Raw genomic sequence first — 19,861 nt, forward strand, 5'->3', positions numbered from 1 at the left:
TGCCACATTGCCTCTATGTGGGCACTTTAACTGATCTTTTTTTTTTCCCTCGGTTAGGGGTTGCGGAGGGAGGACTTTTTTTATTTACATTGTCTGATGATTGTTTACACAGCTGATTATTGAGCTGAATCTTTCTTTGTGTTGCTGTTCGCCGCCTTGCGCTTTTTTCCCTTTTGGAATCGGCGACAGAGACCGCACTCACCAATGTCCTATCCTCAGGGTTACCTCTACCAGCCCCCGGGCTCTTTGGCTCTTTATTCGTGTCCGGCTTACGGGGCGTCAGCCCTGGCTGCCCCGAGGAATGAGGACCTAGCGAGGTCCTCCTCGGGCTCAGCCTTCAGCCCCTACCCTGGATCGGCTGCTTTCTCCGCGTCGGCTGGTGCAGGTTTCTCAAGTCCATTGCCATACTCCACAGATCCGACCACAGGATTCCCATCTTACATGGTAAAATATTCACTTTCACTTATTCTAATTATGTGAATGTGAATTCCCTGGGAAAAAGCATGATGCAATTCTGCTATTTCTGGCTTTGTTTATAATTGCGTAATAAAATGTTAACCCATCTTATAGTGCAGATATAGATACCCGAACGTGTAGCCTGCAGTTAATTTAGTAATAGCTATAGTTAATGTAGGCCTATGATAAGTATAGGCCTATATGAAAAACTTTTTTCTTGGTTAAATGTATTATACATTTCATATTGTGGCAATCACCAAACAGCTAATCTATTTGTCTTTATTAAGACTTCCACAAACAATGTTTCAATGAGTAACAACTGATAATTATGTCGACGTGGTTCCTCACTTTGAGCTGCAATTATATTTGGATCTGTGGGCTGTGGCCACTGAGCTGTCTTTGCATGTTTGTGTCATGCATGGAAAATACTGGACATTGTAGGCTATTTTTTATTTATTTTATTTTTAATGTAAATCACCACGGGATGAGGGCCTTGAGTTTATTTTGAGAAGAAAAAAAGGAATTTGAACATGAAAAGATGGATTGCCAGTGCTAATGTCATGGACACTTCAAGCGTTTTAGGAAAGGTACACACCGAGTGATTTGCTAATAGGATTTGTAATGCTGCTATAAGAGATGATGTTAACAAATCAGGGCGGCCACAACAAAACAAAAACACACGCCGGAAATACAACAAGAAAGCTGTAAGATGTTTAGAGATAATTGAAATGTTCCATTTATTGTGGATCCATCTGGTAGCTTACCATAATTTCTGTTATTAAATTTACCAATGATCCAAACAGTTAACTATAGGCTATTAGTTAACGAGGTCTGACTGCGGCCTACTTTTACGCACGGGGCGTTATATTACCTTCCAATTACTGTCAAGTTTTAGCGACAACTATATATTGGCAACCAATAATTACCAAAACAAAAATCAAAACATCCGGCCTGTTGTTATTTGTTTACTGATTAAGCTACACTAATGTTTACTTTATTATTCATAGATTCATAGTTTTGGCTTTTCCTCCCCCCCAGAGCTCTCCCTATGACGCGCACGCGACCAGCATGGCCGGGGCATTAAGTTATCACCCGTACGGGAGCCCCGGGTATCCCTACCAGCTCAACGACCCGGCGTACAGGAAAAACGCCACGCGGGACGCGACCGCCACGCTGAAGGCCTGGTTGCAGGAGCACAGGAAGAACCCGTACCCCACGAAGGGAGAGAAGATCATGCTGGCCATCATCACCAAGATGACCCTGACGCAGGTCTCCACCTGGTTCGCCAACGCCAGGCGGAGGCTCAAGAAGGAGAACAAGATGACGTGGGCGCCGCGGAATAAGAGCGAGGACGAGGATGAGGACGAGGGGGACGGCGAGAGGAAGGAGGCGGAGCGGTCCGAGAAGAATCTGGACAACAGCGAGGCTTCAGCGGAGGATGAAGGTGGGTAGAAGCCATGGTGACGGAAGCCAATGATCCGTTTAACAATTCAGGGTCGGGGGATAAATGCCCGCGCCTTTTATTTACCGCTCCTTCAACGTGATTAATGGCCGGCCACTGGCGATGGAGACACATAATATAGCAATCACCAGGAGTGGTCTGAATGCAATTGGGCTATTATTATGGCGGATATTCTCCTGATGACATTTATGTGGTATTATAGAAAAGGACAGGTATTATTGTGAGCATAAAATAGTGACGTTATAATTAGGCTTGTGTTTAGATTGATAGCATTGATTATAGCTTACAGCTTAACATGCCAGTGGTTCTAGTAGGCTAGTGGGCCTACAATTAAATCGGTATCGTAGGCTATTGTTTTTAAATACTTTTAACAGAGCCTGAAATAATTAATATGTACAGGCTATTCAAACTAAGCAATGTTTATTATATTTTGGCCATCATTGTTTTTTTTCCCTCAAAATAAGCCTGTTGTTGTTATATAGGTAGTAAACAACAACAACAATAATAATGATAATAATAGGCCTAATAATAATAATAATAATAATAGGCTATTAATAAATGTTGATATGCATTCAAACACATTTCTTTCTTTCACACAGTGTAGCACTGTAGCTCTAAAATTATTATTATCGAAAAATTATATAGGATTCATTTAGCTTATTGCACTTTTCGTTTGTCTGTCTTCCTCCTCTGAAGGTATCAGTTTGCACGTTGACATTCTGACGGACCACTCGTGTTCTGCCGAGTCGGACGGGGAGAAGGTGAGCTGCCGTGGTGTGGGGGATCTGGGCTCCGATCATACCATCAGGGACAAATGCGACGATGACGACCACGACCTGGAGAGCGACGAACGCGGACAGCTCTCCCCCAAGGCCGTCACGTCGTCGCCTCTGACAGGCGTGGAGTCTCCGCTGCTCAGCCATCACCACCACCTGCACCACCACCACCACCACCTCCACCAGCAGCTCCACAACCAACGCGAGGACTTGGCCCGGAGCCTCGGCGGTAGTAACAATAACAAGTCGTCGCCATGCCTTGACAACAGAATTAATACGTCTTCTTCAGTTGCGCCCCAGACCCCGACAGTCAAACCCAAATTGTGGTCGCTGGCGGAGATTGCTACCTCGGACCAAAAGCAACACCATCATCCACCGCAGCCGAGCTGCCCCCCTAACGTTGGCCTACTCACTCCTCCCACGCCATCGAGCGCGTCCCCGGCCCACAGCGCCGTCTACCCCGCCCCCTCCATCCTGGGAAGACCTATTTATTACACGTCTCCGTTTTATAGCAACTATACGAACTATGGCAACTTCAGCCCGCTGCAGGGCCAAGGGATTCTGCGGTACAATTCTTCGGGAATGAGCGTCGCTGCTGCTGCCGCCGCCGCTGCGGCTGCGGCCGCTGCAGCGAACGAGGGGCTCAGCGCCTCGGCTCTGGAGGCGAGCAGCGCCGCGCACAAACTCAACTCTGACTCTGCTGCCCTCGTTAAATCAAACCCAAACCAGATTGTTGTTGAGCAGCAGCAGCATTTCAGACCCGCAAATGTAGAGTCAAAGAAAGGTACGTAATGTGCTATATACCACCCTGAGCAACGTCCATGCAGCAAATAAACATATAGGGAATTTGTTTCTGTGCAATGTTTTTTCTTTTTCTGATAATTAATTTATATTTGAGTTGCATTTATCTCGGGTTTACTAAAACCACATTGAATCATTGCATAGTGGCAGGCGACATAAGTTGCAGGTGGCTTGTATTAGATGCCTTTATAAGAAAGCCCAAACTGCGCAAGACTACATCTGACAATATAGGCTATACCACTAAATATTCATATGCAGTACAGGTTCCAAATTAGCCCCAACATAAGCGCGCGCACGCACGCACACACGAACGCGCACACGCACGCACACACACACACACACACACACACACACGCACACACACACACACACACGCACACACACACACACACACACACACACACACACACACACACACACACACACACACACACACACACACACACACACACACACACACACACACACACACACGCAGCCCCATGAGTGCAATAAGAAGATAAATGTTGCCATATTATCCAGCTATATGATTCTATTTTGAATGCCATCTCTGATGTTTCTGAGTGCATATACTGCATGCAGGCCCCAAATCTGATCATTCAGCCCTGGATAATTATATAATGACATAGAAACCAACCTCATAAGTTAGGCCTGCTTTGCTCTGTGCAGCAATGTGAACTTTTCAACTTTAGGCTGCCTTCTAAAACGTCACTCCCGTCATTGGATATATATATATATGGTTACTGGTTGCATTCTTTGTGCATACTCATGTGAGTCTATGCACATAGGCCTATACTGTTGGGTAGGCCTATGCAGTTGTTTTGGCTCTCTATGGAAATCTTCGTATTATAGTGGGTCTATAGGCTTACTTTAGATGTAACCAGCCAGCAAATGTTCACATAGGGGTGGTTGGTGATGTTTTATTTCCTTGGCCTACAGGTAGGTGTCACAATTGCTTTGACTAAAGCGTGCAGGGGGACCACCTCTGCTTCCGTTTTAACCCCCTTAACCTTTACTCTATACTGTCTGGATCTAGTGCCACCATATCTAGTCGGTAAAAGCTGCTACTTGCGCATTCAGTTCCTCGGAGAATAACAGCACAGGTGTTCATGTGAGGCTATTATTGAACAGTTTCAATTTTCGTTTGAATGAAATGTGATGGAAAAAGCAACAACATACTGGTTTGATAACAATCTCCCAATTTATGTGATTTTGGACAACACGTTATTTCTCAGGTTCCTATAGTTTTCTTCTTTGCCACGGTATTGTTTTAGCCTATATTTAAGTGTGAAAACATAATTAGGCCTTTATATGAAACCGTATTTGTAAAGAGGGTGTTGTGTGACGCAAAGCGAACGGGACTGAACTGAAGTGAACTTGAGGACTTCAAAGTGGAATAGCCTACATTTGATATTTATTTTTTTAAATGACGGCGAAATGATGCCTATAATTTATGCAAGTTGTATTGCAAAATGGGAAACTGAACATTGTTAGATTGTTTTGTAAATACATATGATATGGACGGTTTTTATTTGAGACGCATTTGGAAAAAGCTACACAATCTTGTTAACAGGAGTACTTTTACTAATTTATATCTCTGATTGTAAATACAAACACGCTAGTATATATATAGTATGTATACTGGCGAGGTAGTGCTATCCATTATTCAAAGGAGAAAATATTAAAAACTGTTTTCCCAATTATAAATCAACCTTGGAGACTTGTTTATTCATTAACATGCGGCCAGGCCTCACGTTGGTATCACGTTTATTTTGTAAACGTATATAAATGCCTTGACTTGCACGCATACATAATGTATCTTTATTTTTCAAAGGTTCTAAATATATGGGTGATTACAGACTATACAATAGGTTTCTCCTATGTTCACGGGTCATTTTCCTCTCCCTTGTTTGAGTATATATCTCGGGTCAGGGAATATCCCGGGCCCCCTATTCACGACCTTGATTGCGATAAACGACATACTTATTTCATTTTTCTCCCCTCACACTCCCCTCAGCCCCCCCCCCCCCTCCTCCTTTCGCCCCCTCTGCACATTTATTTTTCAGTGTGATTAATACGGCCGCGAGACGCATCGGGCATTACCGTGCTCCCAGCGGGGCCGTCCCCGGAGCTTTTTAGCCTGGTCCAGAATGGGTCAACCCTGCCTATGCTTCATTACGGCGCGGCATTGAGCAATCCATAAAAGTCTATCTAAGCATCTGCCAGCTCCAATGGGCTGTGTGATGGGCCCTAATCGGACAGGCTTTCCACTGCTTTTCATCTGGGTTGATTATGACGGTGGGTTTAGGCCACAGCTAATTAAGCAATTCAGGAAAAGAAGATAAGCCATGGTGAACAGTTAATGATGGTTATTTTTATTATTATTCTATTACTCTATTATTATAATTATTATTAATATGATTATTAGCATATTATGTTTTATCCGTTATCACACACACACACACACACACACACACACACACACACACACACACACACACACACACACACACACACACACACACACACACACACACACACACACACACATATATATAATTACTGCTGTTAAAAAAAACCCGGCTAGATCGAATTATATTAAGTATAGGCTATTATTCCCATATAGTTTACGAATGTCTTTGTTGCAAATATAGCCCCGAGAATGAGCCTCCGTCACACCAGGCAAAGAAGCTAATTCTCCGTTTTCCAGTTGACTTCTGAGGTGAACGCTGCAGATCTCACGGGAATCCCTTTCACCTTGCATGGTCCTCCTCCCCCGTCATCCGGCCTGCTAATATAGCCCCCGCCGTTGTACCGAAGAACAGGCTTCTCTCCTCGAGTCACAGCGCTTTCATTAGGACTTGATTTATTGAAATGCATGCTTTATTCTCAGGTGGGCTTCCCCGGGGACTCGCCACTGTTGTCATAGCACCAGAGGCGATTTCCGAATACACCCCCCCCCCCCTCCCTCCCCATCAAACTCACTTGCTGTTGCTATTCCCTTCAAATGTCAACATTTGCTCTCAATAAAAAGAGTTATTGTTTCTGTAAAAACTGCTCCGCGGCGGCAGCCTTTGAACACATGAAAAGAACCTTCCACCCCACCTCCTTGTTTGATTGGGAGCAAAGGCAGGTGAAAATGTGAGCGAGGCAGTCGGGCAGGCGTCGCGCACATGACAAACATCAAGCTGTGACGGTCGTTAAAAACTTATGCGCAATATAAAAAACGATTGTGAATTTATGTCACAATTAGTTGCAATTGCGCAGAAGTATAGGCTATCCCCCCTCATTAGCCGAAGAAGACGCGGGTTGCCCTTGACACTGAGCCTATCGATTCTGCAGGACTAGGCCAGGCCAGCCAGCAGTAGGCTGCGGCATCAGAAGGCCCATAAGTATAAGTCTATCAGTGTGAAATTACACGTGTCGCATAGCCATATCAAATATAGGCTAATAATCCACCGTATGCCTATAAATAATAGACTACCATGCAACGAGAATCATCCATATAGGACTTCTTGTCATTGAGAGCAAAATTGATGGCATGTCGAGACTTCAGAGCAAGTTGGCTCGTTCCCCGGCCTTAATAAAAAGTGCGTGTGAGATATAATTAATGAGCTCTTTGTCTCCATTATACGCTGCATCAACGCCCTCAGCTGAACGCTTCAGGTGATAATCTCCGACGCACCTGTGTATCATCTTTACGAGGACGTTTTACTGTTGCAAAATAGTCCGTTGTATTTCATGAAGCAAGCAGGAATTATTTTTGCATAATGGTCTAATAATTGGTGGTCAAGTAAGGTGAAACATTGAATGCAGACTAAGCAATTTGAACAATTTCCCCCTTTCATTCGAATGCTCTCATCGGAACTAATGTCCTCAATATCTGTGAACCTCATCCTCATCAGTCACAACAAACATGTACACACGCACCTCATATGCACGCGCGCCACGAGGGGGTGGGGAATGGGGGGGGGGGAGAGAGCCACTACACATGTCAACTCTCATGCCATTAGACATTCTCTTTCTGTCTGGTATATTGTCACAAATAAGAAAAATAAAGTGAAAGTTTTATTCTGTTCCTAAGCAATGATGTAAGATGTGCAAGTTGTGCAACTATACACACATGTGACATGTAGTTCATTGTAAAAGTTTCAGAAATGACTGTCTGTTACTCAGGAGTTTTTCTTTATTTTTAGGTTATTTTGGATTTAGGATATCATTATGGAAATAATTCATAACAAAGAGATAAGAAAACAAATAAGTGAAGTTAATTGTCAAAGGTTTATTTTACATCTTGATGTCACACAAGATGTCACACACTTCTTGTTTAATGTACACTCACTGCAAGCAATGAGATCAAACTATGTGTCTTAACCTTTTCCTCAATCCATATACCTCTCCCTCTACCTTTCTGATCATATTTCACAAGTAAATCAAATGCAGCCATTAAGACCTGACCATAAATATTGCTCCTGTTAAGACCTAACCATAAATAGCACTCACATTAAGGAAGGGAGGGGAGAGAGGAAAGAGAGTGGTGTACAAATCAGGCACAGGTGTGTTTAATAAAGTACATCAAAGTAGTGGTGAGACTTTCAAAATGAGTTCGGGGTCCTGTCCTCTCGTAAAGGTGTCAGGTGAGATGTTCTCCACGCTGCATGATCAAGGAGTAAGCTGGGTAGCACTCGCTGTGCGCGTCCCCCCCCCCCCCCCCCCCACACACACACACACACACACACACATGCATGCACACGCAAGCACACACACGCACACACACACACACACACACACACACACTGTGAGTTCACAAGTGTGCACAGACAACGAACACATGCGCACACCTTCCTATAAAGGCCTGCATGTTCATGTGCTCGGCATGCAGTCGCACACATCACATGCACATGAATTCTAGCACACGGACGCACGCACACGCACATGCACACACACACACACACACACACACACACACACACACACACACACACACACACACACACACACACACACACACACACACACACACACACACACACACACACACACACACACACACACACACATACAGTAACACTCAGACTGTGAGACGCTGATGCCTGTCCACACCACAGACTAAGCAGGGCCATTAGGAGCAGCTCCCTGGCTTCCACCCTTTAATTGACAGTTATGGTTTATGTCTGTAGTGAGTAAACACTTTGGAAACCGAGAGTAGTGGATTGTGCCTTTAGGCTGCAAAATCAGGCTCTACTGTAAAACACATTGTGGAGTAGTGTGGTTCTCACTGGAGAACAATGTACGTAAAAGGGTGAATGAAGTGTGTGTGCAAATACCATATCAGGAAACAATGTACAGACATATGTGCATGTCTGCAGTAGGCCTATACAGCAAAATCCTGAGTATTTATAGTTTAACTATGAGAGTGTAAAATTGAGTCGTACGGGACCCGCAAGAGTCCGGTATACTCTCAAGAGTTATTAAACTATAACACTGGGTTTGGCTAGCGGCTGTATGCATGCCAGATCATATCATGCACAGGTATTTATTTTTGGCTGAGCATGAGCACATGTACAGGTAGGCCTATTCATGTGTGGTTGCTGTGATTGTCTTACTGTATCAGGAAGTTCATTGCATTCCCATGTTCTCTTCTGTGCATAGCTTCCCATTCAGGCCAACTATATTTCCAGGAGTTGTAGGCGGATTTTGGGACAACTTTGATGAGGCCAGGGGACATTGTGACCTAAACTGATGTTTAATGAATAACATTTGAGGTAAATAATCAATTCTGCATGTGGAGCAAGCACAGCAGACTGGAGAGTGGAAATGTTACACATACAAACTGAATATTCAACATGTCAAGATATGAGTGAGTATGGTGTGTTTATTTAATAATACCTGCCTTAAATATACTAAGGAAATTATAAGACAGCAACACATGCTTGAAATGAATACACAGTTGAGGGGTGCTCTGAAAAACAATAAACTTATCTGCTATACTTTCAATATTTTCAATATATGTAAACATATCTTTAACTCAACTGCAAGTTATATAATGCGATATAATATAATTTCATGCCATAGTGTATACGCGCACACATGCACGCATGCACGCATGCACACACACACACACACACACACACACACACACACACACACACACACACACACACACACACACACACACACACACACACACACACACACACACACACACACACACACACACACACACACACACACACACACACACACACACACACACACACACACACACACACGGGCAGACTGAGTATCTTCCAACAGTTTTTTTGGCAGAAAGGTGACATTGGGTATACATTTACAATGCTATAATGATGCACACTAAAAGCTTGTTCTCTGTCTGTCTCTCTCCCTCTGCATCTCTCTCTCTCTCACAAACACACACGCACACGCACACACGCGCACACACACACACACACACACACACACACACACACACACACACACACACACACACACACACACACACACACACACACACACACACACACACACACACACACACAACAAACAGGAAAGTCAAACCCAAATCAACAGACACACTTATAGTGATGTTGAACTTTGTAGAAGAACCTTGGGTAGTATACGGTATTTACTGTGCCAAGATATCATGCCAAATATTGTCGATCATTTTTATCTGCTGCTCCTGTGCTGAATGAGCTATAATCCAGAAATAGTGAACCCATTAATCCATTGCATGGTGGAACAGGTCTCAAAAATCAATATCGGTGTAACAGTAAGCAAGAGGCGGGGAGATTTGTATTACACACCATGACTAAAGTTCAGAGTTTAGTGCTATTTTGAATCAGGTTGGGCACTTGAAGAATATAATATGGGGCAGGCTACTATATTCCCTCTCTTGCCTATAAAATAAATGCATCTTCTTAAGTAGATATCATTAAATGAAATAGGTAGTATTTGTTTTATTTTTCTCAGCATGCTTTGTTTGAACAACATACTTCCCTGGGTGTCCTAACCTCACCACAAGCGGTTGCAGACATTTCAGTCTGAACATTATTTTTTATATAGAGACTAACAGGTGGATGAGGCAGACATGAAAAGACAAGAACTTTGTCTCCTTTCTGACAGGAACATTTGATAAATGAGCTCAACGTGTCTCCACTCTGTCTCTTCCCCATCACGTAGGTAGGTAGCATATGAGACATATCAGCCAAGTGATTTGTGTTAGATGTTATCTGTCAATCTCAGTGGCTAATTAAATGAAAGGTGTTATTTAAGTGTACACTTTGGTCTCATAGGTTCTCATTTAAAAATACAGCTTTCAATCTGAGCTTCTCTTTTCTCTGAATCTGCCAAAGAAACTGTCAAGCAGCATGATCAAAGTTTGTCAAAGTGTTCATTTAATGACAATTTTGGGGGACACGCCGAGAGACACAATCAAAGCAATAGCACAATTTTATAGCCCCAGAAACATATTGCACCAACCAAAAGTTGTTTTTGTTTTTATATAATTACTGTTATTAGCTAATCTCCAAGATAGGAAATACAGCTGTATTGACTGGCTACACAGCAAAAACCTGAGTGTTAATTCAACTGCCCGAGTGGTTCGAGGAGTAGGTATAGGTCGGTGTCCTGATCAAGTCACTATAGTGACTTGTACACCCTGGATGCTGTTCAGTAGTCGCCCACTTCTATTAGTTAGGAAAGGTAAATGTAGAAGATATGTGCAAACGTAAACTAAAGTGGACATAGTATTATCATTTAGCCTACTTGTGAGGGCATGAACATTTACATGAAAGCTTTCACCGTAACAAATAAAGCCCTCAGACAAAGAACCAGTTTGAGTTTGAGTGATGTTTTCTGACCTTGGTGTCTAAACAGTTGAACTTCCAGGGTGTGCTTTCATAAGTTGGAACACTCAGTATAATCACTGTACTTTGTACCTTCAGCACAAAATTGACTGCGAGTGATCCAGTGTTCCAAATACTTTATCATTTACACAAATACTTCATCTGAAGACTTTAATCACTTTGTCAGACATTCAATAATGATTTCCTTGTTATGACTTTGTATAAAAGTGCCAGCAATAATATTAATGGTACCTAATTATTGCCTTTTACAAAACCTAGTTTAGGCTAACACTTGCAACTAAAATATAACTAACATATATTATGCAGGGCGTGGAATCTAGATGAAACAGAACAATTAACATGTACTCTACAGCATTTAGCCTGAAGGCTCGTTGGGGATGTGATACTTGCACATAACATAACTAAGATCTGACACACAAACCACCACTGCCTATATAGAATTATCCTTTAGTCTGTAATAGGCTGTTAAGTTTCTAATTATTTCCATGTAAGTGCATAATGTAAACTGACAGTAAGTCCAGAACTGTGTGACAGGGGTTTTATGGGCCTAATTTGATTAACAACGTAATGGGATCTTCTTATAGTTACTACCTCTAACATGACCTGATCTCACCACTTTCTTTGCATGTCTGAGTAAGTTAAAGTACCTTTTTGAAGCTCCTATATAATAAATGACAACAATAAAACATGGTACACATTAAAACCCAATCCTACAATAATTCATAATTTTGTTTAACATTTCTTTTGTTTGGCCAGGACTGTGGTGGCCTGTGGTGCCTGTGTTGCCCAAGACGTCTGGGGACGTCTTAGCCATTTTTTTAACGAGGCGTTTGATATCGCTATAATTTTGCCTTGCTATTTTCTTTTCCTTTCGTTTATATATATATATATATATATATATATATATATGGGCACATTGTAGTTTTGGATTTACTCATGATATGAGACTATGAACTTTGTCACTCACTGTTTCATGAAAACTATTAACCAAATGAGTGCCAAAAGTGGTATTGCATTTGGGTGCCGGTGATTTCAGGCTATTCCACTGTCCGCTTTTGGCTTCCATCTTGGAGCTAAACCATAGCATCAATGCTAGCGAGCTAAAATGAGGTCCATCCTTGCTCTAGAAAACGCCAATGTTCCCATCGTGCTCACCGGATAATCAGAAAAGACCTCCGAACATCGCCGATTAGTTCAAAACCACGGCAGAGAGAAAAGTGTGCAAAGGCCGCGACTAAAACAGAAGCTAATGTGGTTGGTATACAGACACAGTGCGGGCAACGGTGCACAGCAACCGGAGTGGTTAAAAAGAAAGGAAAATAGCAAGGCAATGCTATAGCGATATCAAACGCCTCAAGACAAGCCTTCTCGTCAAAAGTGCCTTACGCAAAATGAATTAATCAGGACGAGACCTGTCAAGGGGATCAAATGTGTGGTGGCGCAGTGGTAAAGTCCACCGTTGAGGTTGTGTGTTCGAATCCACTCTGACACATCCGGCTTTGTTGGGCAGGCATCTATGCGAACACAATTGGCCCGTGTTCGGGGGAGGGAAGCCGAGTAAGTGACATTGGTCATTGCACCTACTCCTACAGGCAGCTGTCACCACTAGATGGTGCATCACTCCAAGATGGCGGCAGCGCTTTCTATGTAACACCTATGCTATGTAAGCACGCACGTAAACATGCACGGGCACGCGCACAGCCGCACACGTGCATACATGCATGCGCACACATGCACCCTGACATTCTGAATGAATAGGTTATTCATTTCTGCTTCGACCCATTCATAAATATGATAAATAAATGAGTAAATCAATATTCGTTGCTGTACGGAGGAAACCTCATAACTAAATTTTTTATTTTATTCCATAAATCAGTGCTATTGAACACCCTTACGTTGTTTTGAAAATATTGAACCAATGGAAAGTATTAAAAAATGCATTGGACAAAACCTCTTAACTCCATTGGACCCTCAAACTGTCTGCTAAAACATCTAACTCCACCACCTCTCTTTCTCATGCAAGTAATTGACAATATCTAAAGTCACAACAGCAACTTTGATGAGGCAGTATTGCATCGTTTAAAAAATATAAGGTTTTATTAATTTCCTTAAAGGTATATTCAGTGATTTCACTCAAAAAACCTTAGGTTTCGTTTTTGGCTGGGACCTAAGCCTTTCATCCAATCAGGATAGAGAGCCAAAAACGAAACCTAAGGTTTTTTGACCCCCAGGGGTTAACTGGGGACAGGGAGGAACTCCTTATATGGTAAGCACACTCTATAGTAGAGAGGATTATCACAACAAAACAAAAAAATAAGTGATATTTGAATTAAGTGAAATCACTGAATATACCTTTAAAATTTTATATTTTTCATTTCCTGAAAAATGAACATCTTGGAGTTATGATGTTTCCTCTGGACAGCAGAGATATGATAGTAGAATAGGATAAAAACAAGGTTTAGTGTACAGCATGACTTTATTGTCTTTCAAAGCAACCGGAAGTTATGTCATCACACCATAATGGCGGAGGCACTGGACGCTGGTTGTTACTATGGGACTTAATGGGAGTTTCGTCTCTTGTTCTAGAATCTCGTTGGCCGAAGCCTTCCGTGTGGGTCACAGAAGGGGAGGTTCGGTATAGGCCAATCAGAGGCAATGTAAATGCCAATAAAGCTCCTTTAGATTTAATTGACAAGTCCCGGAAAATATGCGCTGTGATTGGCCAGTAGTCATTTGAGTGGCCTTCCGCACTTCCGCTTGACTTCCTCCTTACAATGCGATACACATGGCTCCAATGAACTGCAGCGGCCAATGAGGCATCTATTTGTTTATATATTGGGTGGAGGGAGGAGTGGGACATACAGGATAGGTGCTATGTCCTTTCGGTGGGGGCTCCTCACTGGCAGGTGAGTCAGGATAAAAGCAGTGACAACACAGAAATATGTGTGGGGATGAATTAATGAAGGGTATGCACCTGACATCATACCCGGAAGATATTCCGGGAACGCCTACTGAGTGGCAAAAAAAATAATTCTGGCCTTGACAGCCTTGACATCCAAACAGAAAAGTCCTATCTGATAGCATTCAGCGACGTTAAACAACGTTAAACCCACTCCGCTCACTTTATGCATGCACATACCCCATTGGCATAACGACTAAATTGAGGAGAAAGAAGTGGGTAAAAATAATTCGCTAATCACTACTCTAAATGTACAAAAGAAAGAAAATCCACCAAAAATAATGCCAGTAAATACTCATGGGTACTCATTAGCTATAAGACCGAACAGCTGACCGAACGCTGGCAACTGAAGTCTATATTGAAAATACTTGGATAATGTGGCGTAGCAACTTCAGAGCTTTTAGGTGTCATATATGTCTTCAAAATATTTTGGAAGCATAATGTTATAAATCAATCGGCCACCAAATCGTCACCAAAACATTTTGGTGGTGATTTTCCAGGGCAAGTTCTTGACACAGAACACATTGGAAAGTGCTTTGTCAGATCGCTACATGTTTTCCTCCCATTAAAATGATAGGATTCACGTTAAATACTGGTAAAGTTCCTCTTTAAGATCAGGTCACTCTCTAGATACCTAAAATGTTCTCCTGCATAATCTAAATGAAAAGTAATCCAGCCATGAACACAAACACTTCCCCCTACCTCTCCTCCTCCTTCTGCACTTCTGTAAACCCTCAACCCCTCTCTTCCTCTGTTCTAAATAGGGTTTATCCCCGAGAGAGAGAGAGAGAGAGAGAGAGAGAGAGAGAGAGACACTGAACTGAAAGCACTGCACTGTTTCTCATCTCTGCACTCTCTCTCTCTCTCTCTCTCTCTCTCTCTCTCTCTCTCTCTCTGAGGAAAATCCTCTTCCAGCCCTTAACCCACCCAGGAATATTAGTCTTCTTGCATTTAATCATTGAATCCTTGAGCCCAAAAGATTTCAATTCATTAAAGCCACTCAGATATTCAGGCCAGCTGCTTCCTGGCGGCTGGCTAAGGACAAGGTGGAGAGAGAGAGAGAGAGAGAGAGAGAGAGAGAGAGAGAGAGAGAGAGAGAGAGAGAGAGAGAGAGACAGACAGACAGACAGACAGAGAGAGACAGACAGACAGACAGACAGACAGACAGACAGACAGACAGACAGACAGACAGACAGACAGACAGACAGACAGACAGACAGACAGACAGACAGACAGACAGACAGACAGACAGACAGACAGACAGACAGACAGACAGACAGACAGACAGACAGACAGACAGACAGACAGACAGACAGACAGACAGACAGACAGACCCTCCACCCCATATCTCCCCTCTCTCTTTCCCTCTCTCTTTCTCTTCCTGTAGAGACAGACAGGGCAATCCAATCCTCAGCAGTGACCTAGCTGTGCTCAGCACAATCCAGCGACAGCTCCACCTAATCACACCACACAGGGATGGTGTGTGTGATGGCAGTCATGAATAGGTGGGGGTGTGGAAGGTGGAACATACAGAAAAGGGGCGCACTTTGTGTGCATAAAAATGTGTGAACATGTGGGTGCTGTATCTGTACGAGTATGACACACACGCACGTGCACACACATGCACGCACAAATGCTCACACAGCTTTCCAACTCTTTCAAAAAAATGACAGACTGTTGATCCTACCATATAAGCAAGGGAAGCGGATTACATATTTCTATTACACAGGATTGGCAGGGCATTCTAATATCATTACGCTGACAGAAAAAATGCTTGAACAGAGGGAAGGAGGTGCTATACAGTATAGCCTATATATACAGTATATATTCTAACCACCTGGCCACTAAGACATCAGAGACACATTCTTCTCACAGAGAAGAGAACAAAGTGAGTTTCAAAACTCCCATACCTCCATACCTATGGGAGAAAAGAATACAACAATGTGCAAACACAGCAGCAAGTTTTGTGAACTGTTAGCCAAAAGAAAGTTAGCCAATGGAATGCAACCACCCCAAGGACTACTAACCATTGTGTTTCCTGCACTACATGTACCAAGCCTGGTACCTCTGACAAAGGCCTACTGGACATAGAAACGGAGCTGCTACCTTTAAACACATTTGAAATGCTTTTTGTATACTATTTTAAATCATTTTGGGTAAAATGCTGAGCACTAATTTACCCCAAAGTGACTACAAAATCTGCTAATCTGCTTTTTGTTTAAAAAAGCTTTATGCCCTTGCCAACATGTAAGGCTATAACATTGCAATGTGACATAGCTCTGTTTAACACAATGCTGTACTACATAATTTCCCCATTTTTTCTTAATTGTTTTAATATGTTTTGATACTGGCTTTGGTTTTCTCATGCCAATAAAAATATGCCAATAAAAAAATTAATATATATATATATATATATATATATATATATATGTCAGGAGTCATTTGGTGTGGTGAGAGAGCTTTAATTATGCGTGCATTGTGTATGTGCGTGTGTGTGTGTGTGAGTGTGTCTGTGTGCGTGCATGCGTGTGCGTGTGTATGTGACTACTGTACACTATGTACTGTATGTGCGTACATGTGCTGTTTATATGCATGTGATATGTACAACGTGTGTATATGCCTGCATGTACGTCTGTGTGTGCGCACGTGCATGCGTGCATGCGTGCATGTTTCATGCAGACTATTCACCACACACCAGATGGTTGGAGAGTGGCTTATGAATCAATATTTAAGAGGAAAACATACCAACAATGCATCTGCATGTGTTTGCTGTACGCCTGTGATAAAATATTGACTCTGGTTTTTGCAAGAATTATCGGATCCGGTCAAAAATAGGATTTGCGGCTTACTGGCCTGTAGCTGCTTTGTGGAGCTGGTGATGACGGCTGCACGTTCATGTCAAATGTGGATGTAGACAGGACAGCGTGAATGTTTGTCATGAAATACTGCCACCAACAGCAGATGTCAAAAATGTGTCGCTGGCAGTTGCTGTTACTTCTGTTTGAATGAACAGAGAGAGAGAGAGAGAGAGAGAGAGAGAGAGGTTGAAACACTTCAGTAGTGACAACATTCAGACAATGTTTTGGTTCATAAAACAAACGTAAAAACATCTTCCATTGTACTGTTGTTTCACTTGTGCTAAACTGTTGCGTTTGTGATCATGAGATTCACTTATGCTGAAGCTTTTTCTAATGATGAACATGCAAATATGTCTAGATAATATAGATATATGTATTGTCCATAAACTGTATAACTGCTGTGATGTCCACAGAAATAATAGTTCTTATGAGAATAATATAGTCCTTATGAGATCCCTGATGTCATCAATATTAAGCCAGAATGTCAATATACATGGCCATATTGTGACAGTCTCATGATAACCAGTGTGGTTGCTGCGATGCATCTGACCTCACTGACACCAGATTAATAGTTTAAATAACTCCTGCTTCTCAACTGTGCCGTATTAAGAAGCTCTGTTGTTTCAGCGTGACCATTTCTCGCCCTTAGGGTGTCTCACTGGTTGTATTGACTTGTGCTTTCGTTTGAAATGTACCCATTCGACATACTGTGAAATATCGATGTCAATCGATCAATCGATCAATCAATCAATCAATCAATCAATCATGTCAGAAAAATAGGAAGGTGCTACACCATTGATAGATTTAAAATCAACTAGAAAAAGTGCCCTTCTGGGCACAGGTCTCCACCAGGATAGGAATGTAGGACATTGCAGCTTGCCTTCATCTGGTGGTTGGATAAAAGGTCAACAAAAGTAAATAATAATAGAAAATGTGTTTTACATATGTCGGCCTCCTGGTGGCGCTATAAAGAGCAGATGTGAAAAATTCCAGGCAAAGGTTTTTCCTTGGCCTCTAGGGAGTTGGCATACAAAGTTATCCACAGATCCAGTTAGAGGTAAAAACACTTTTCGGCCAGTTATAGCGCCACCTTGAGGCTGAGTTGAAATTGTTCATGTGGCATTTCGTCCTCGGCCTAGTGGGAATGTGGGTGCACAATTTCACGGAAATCACGCGATGTGTTCATGATTTGCAGCATTTGTTTGAAACTGAGCACTCCTGTGAACTTTGGAAGCCAATCTTAACCAATCAGGATGGAGTCTGAGGAATCTGAAAGACCGGTTTCGTTGAATGGCTCTAGAGAGACTGTGTACCAATTTGCGTGATGTTTGGACAAAATCTGTAGGTGTACTGTGCAAAAACTTGTTTTGCACAAAGCGGCCTCCTGGTGGCGCTATAACAGGCCGTTCTGGAAAGTTTGGGGCAGAGGTTCATCGTTGGCATCCAGGGAGTGTGTGTGCAAAATTTGGCATCGACCGGGTTAACGGTGGCCGAGATTAGCTGCTCACGGACACACACACACACACACACACACGGACGGACGGACGGACGGACGGACACACGGACGGACGGACGGAGTGCAAAACATACTCTCCCCCCATGCCTTCGGCCTGGTGGAGACAATAAGCACTTTACAATCTATTATTTTGGTCAATGGGAACCAAAGATAAAACAGGAGTAATATGTTCACATTTCTCGCTTGGTTTTAGTCACCACCTGGCACCAGCATTCTGAACAAGCTGGAGTTTATTTAACACCTGCTTTGTCAGTTCGGCAAAGAGATCATTACAATAAACTAGTCTACTAGAAATAAAAGCGATTGAGAAGCTCACCCATTTTATTCCCATTGCTACATCGTCCTCCAAACACAGGTGATGTTGATTACAAACTACTCAGTTTTAATCCCATTCAAGATGACATCCAGACAGTGTATTACTTGGTTTAAACTTCAGCAGCACGCTAAAATATGTATCTGAAAACATTATGTTAGAATAAGCCATGGGCTTTGCTGCCTGTCACTCTGTGACTTTGTTTACAAACAGATCTGCTTGTGTGTGCACACGTCAGAACCATGTCCCATAGCCTGGAGGGATCTGATTCGGATTGGTTAAAAATCAGTGAGCTTGGCTTTTCAGGGTGAATCTTCAAAATAAAAGACCCAAATTAACCATTTCACATTACTATTATTATATTATGTCTTTAATATGCTCACAGGGTTTAACTGACGACGGAAATAACAAGGAATCAATCCTTGGGACCAACTAATAAAATCTTTGTTTTTCTTCATTTAACTTGAAATAAATATTGGTCATCCATTCTTTTCAGATGCATTGGACAAGGTCACACATTCACTGGACTAAGACATTTGGCAGAGACAGAAATATATTATTGTGTATCATTGTAGGAATGATAGGAAATGTTCTATTGTTGAATGATAGACCCAAGTGGAAGCATATACATTGAACAAAAGTGGACCAAGAATCGACCCTTGAGGGACTCCATGTGGAATGCCCACTTCATCCGATTTATGGCTGCCAATAGATACAGAAAAGGACCTTCCAGTGAGGTAAGATGACAACCATCCTGCCTAAGGAGTGTTCAAGTCGACTGAGAAGAATGAATGAATGCATTTTTACTGTGGATGTTTGGTGGACATTTATCTGTAGTGTATACCCGAGCTTTTG

At 42.4% G+C, this 19,861-nt stretch overlaps 1 protein-coding gene across 1 annotated transcript in view; it reads left to right on the plus strand.

Moving 5' to 3' along the window:
• irx2a (iroquois homeobox 2a) overlaps window positions 1–5,096 on the plus strand; it is a 5,099-nt gene extending 3 nt beyond the window's left edge. Inside the window, exons 1-3 of the mRNA XM_083761948.1 lie at window positions 1–444; window positions 1,495–1,900; window positions 2,615–5,096. The exon at window positions 1–444 is cut by the window's left edge and continues 3 nt beyond it. Coding sequence (XP_083618074.1) covers window positions 205–444; window positions 1,495–1,900; window positions 2,615–3,486 — 1,518 coding nt within the window. The 5' untranslated portion in view covers window positions 1–204 and the 3' untranslated portion in view covers window positions 3,487–5,096. The remainder of the gene's footprint in view (window positions 445–1,494; window positions 1,901–2,614) is intronic.
• Window positions 5,097–19,861: the final 14,765 nt, after the last annotated feature.

Source organism: Protomyctophum parallelum (genome assembly GCF_964188405.1).
Source record: "Protomyctophum parallelum genome assembly, chromosome: 3".
NCBI classification, from domain to species: domain Eukaryota; kingdom Metazoa; phylum Chordata; class Actinopteri; order Myctophiformes; family Myctophidae; genus Protomyctophum; species Protomyctophum parallelum.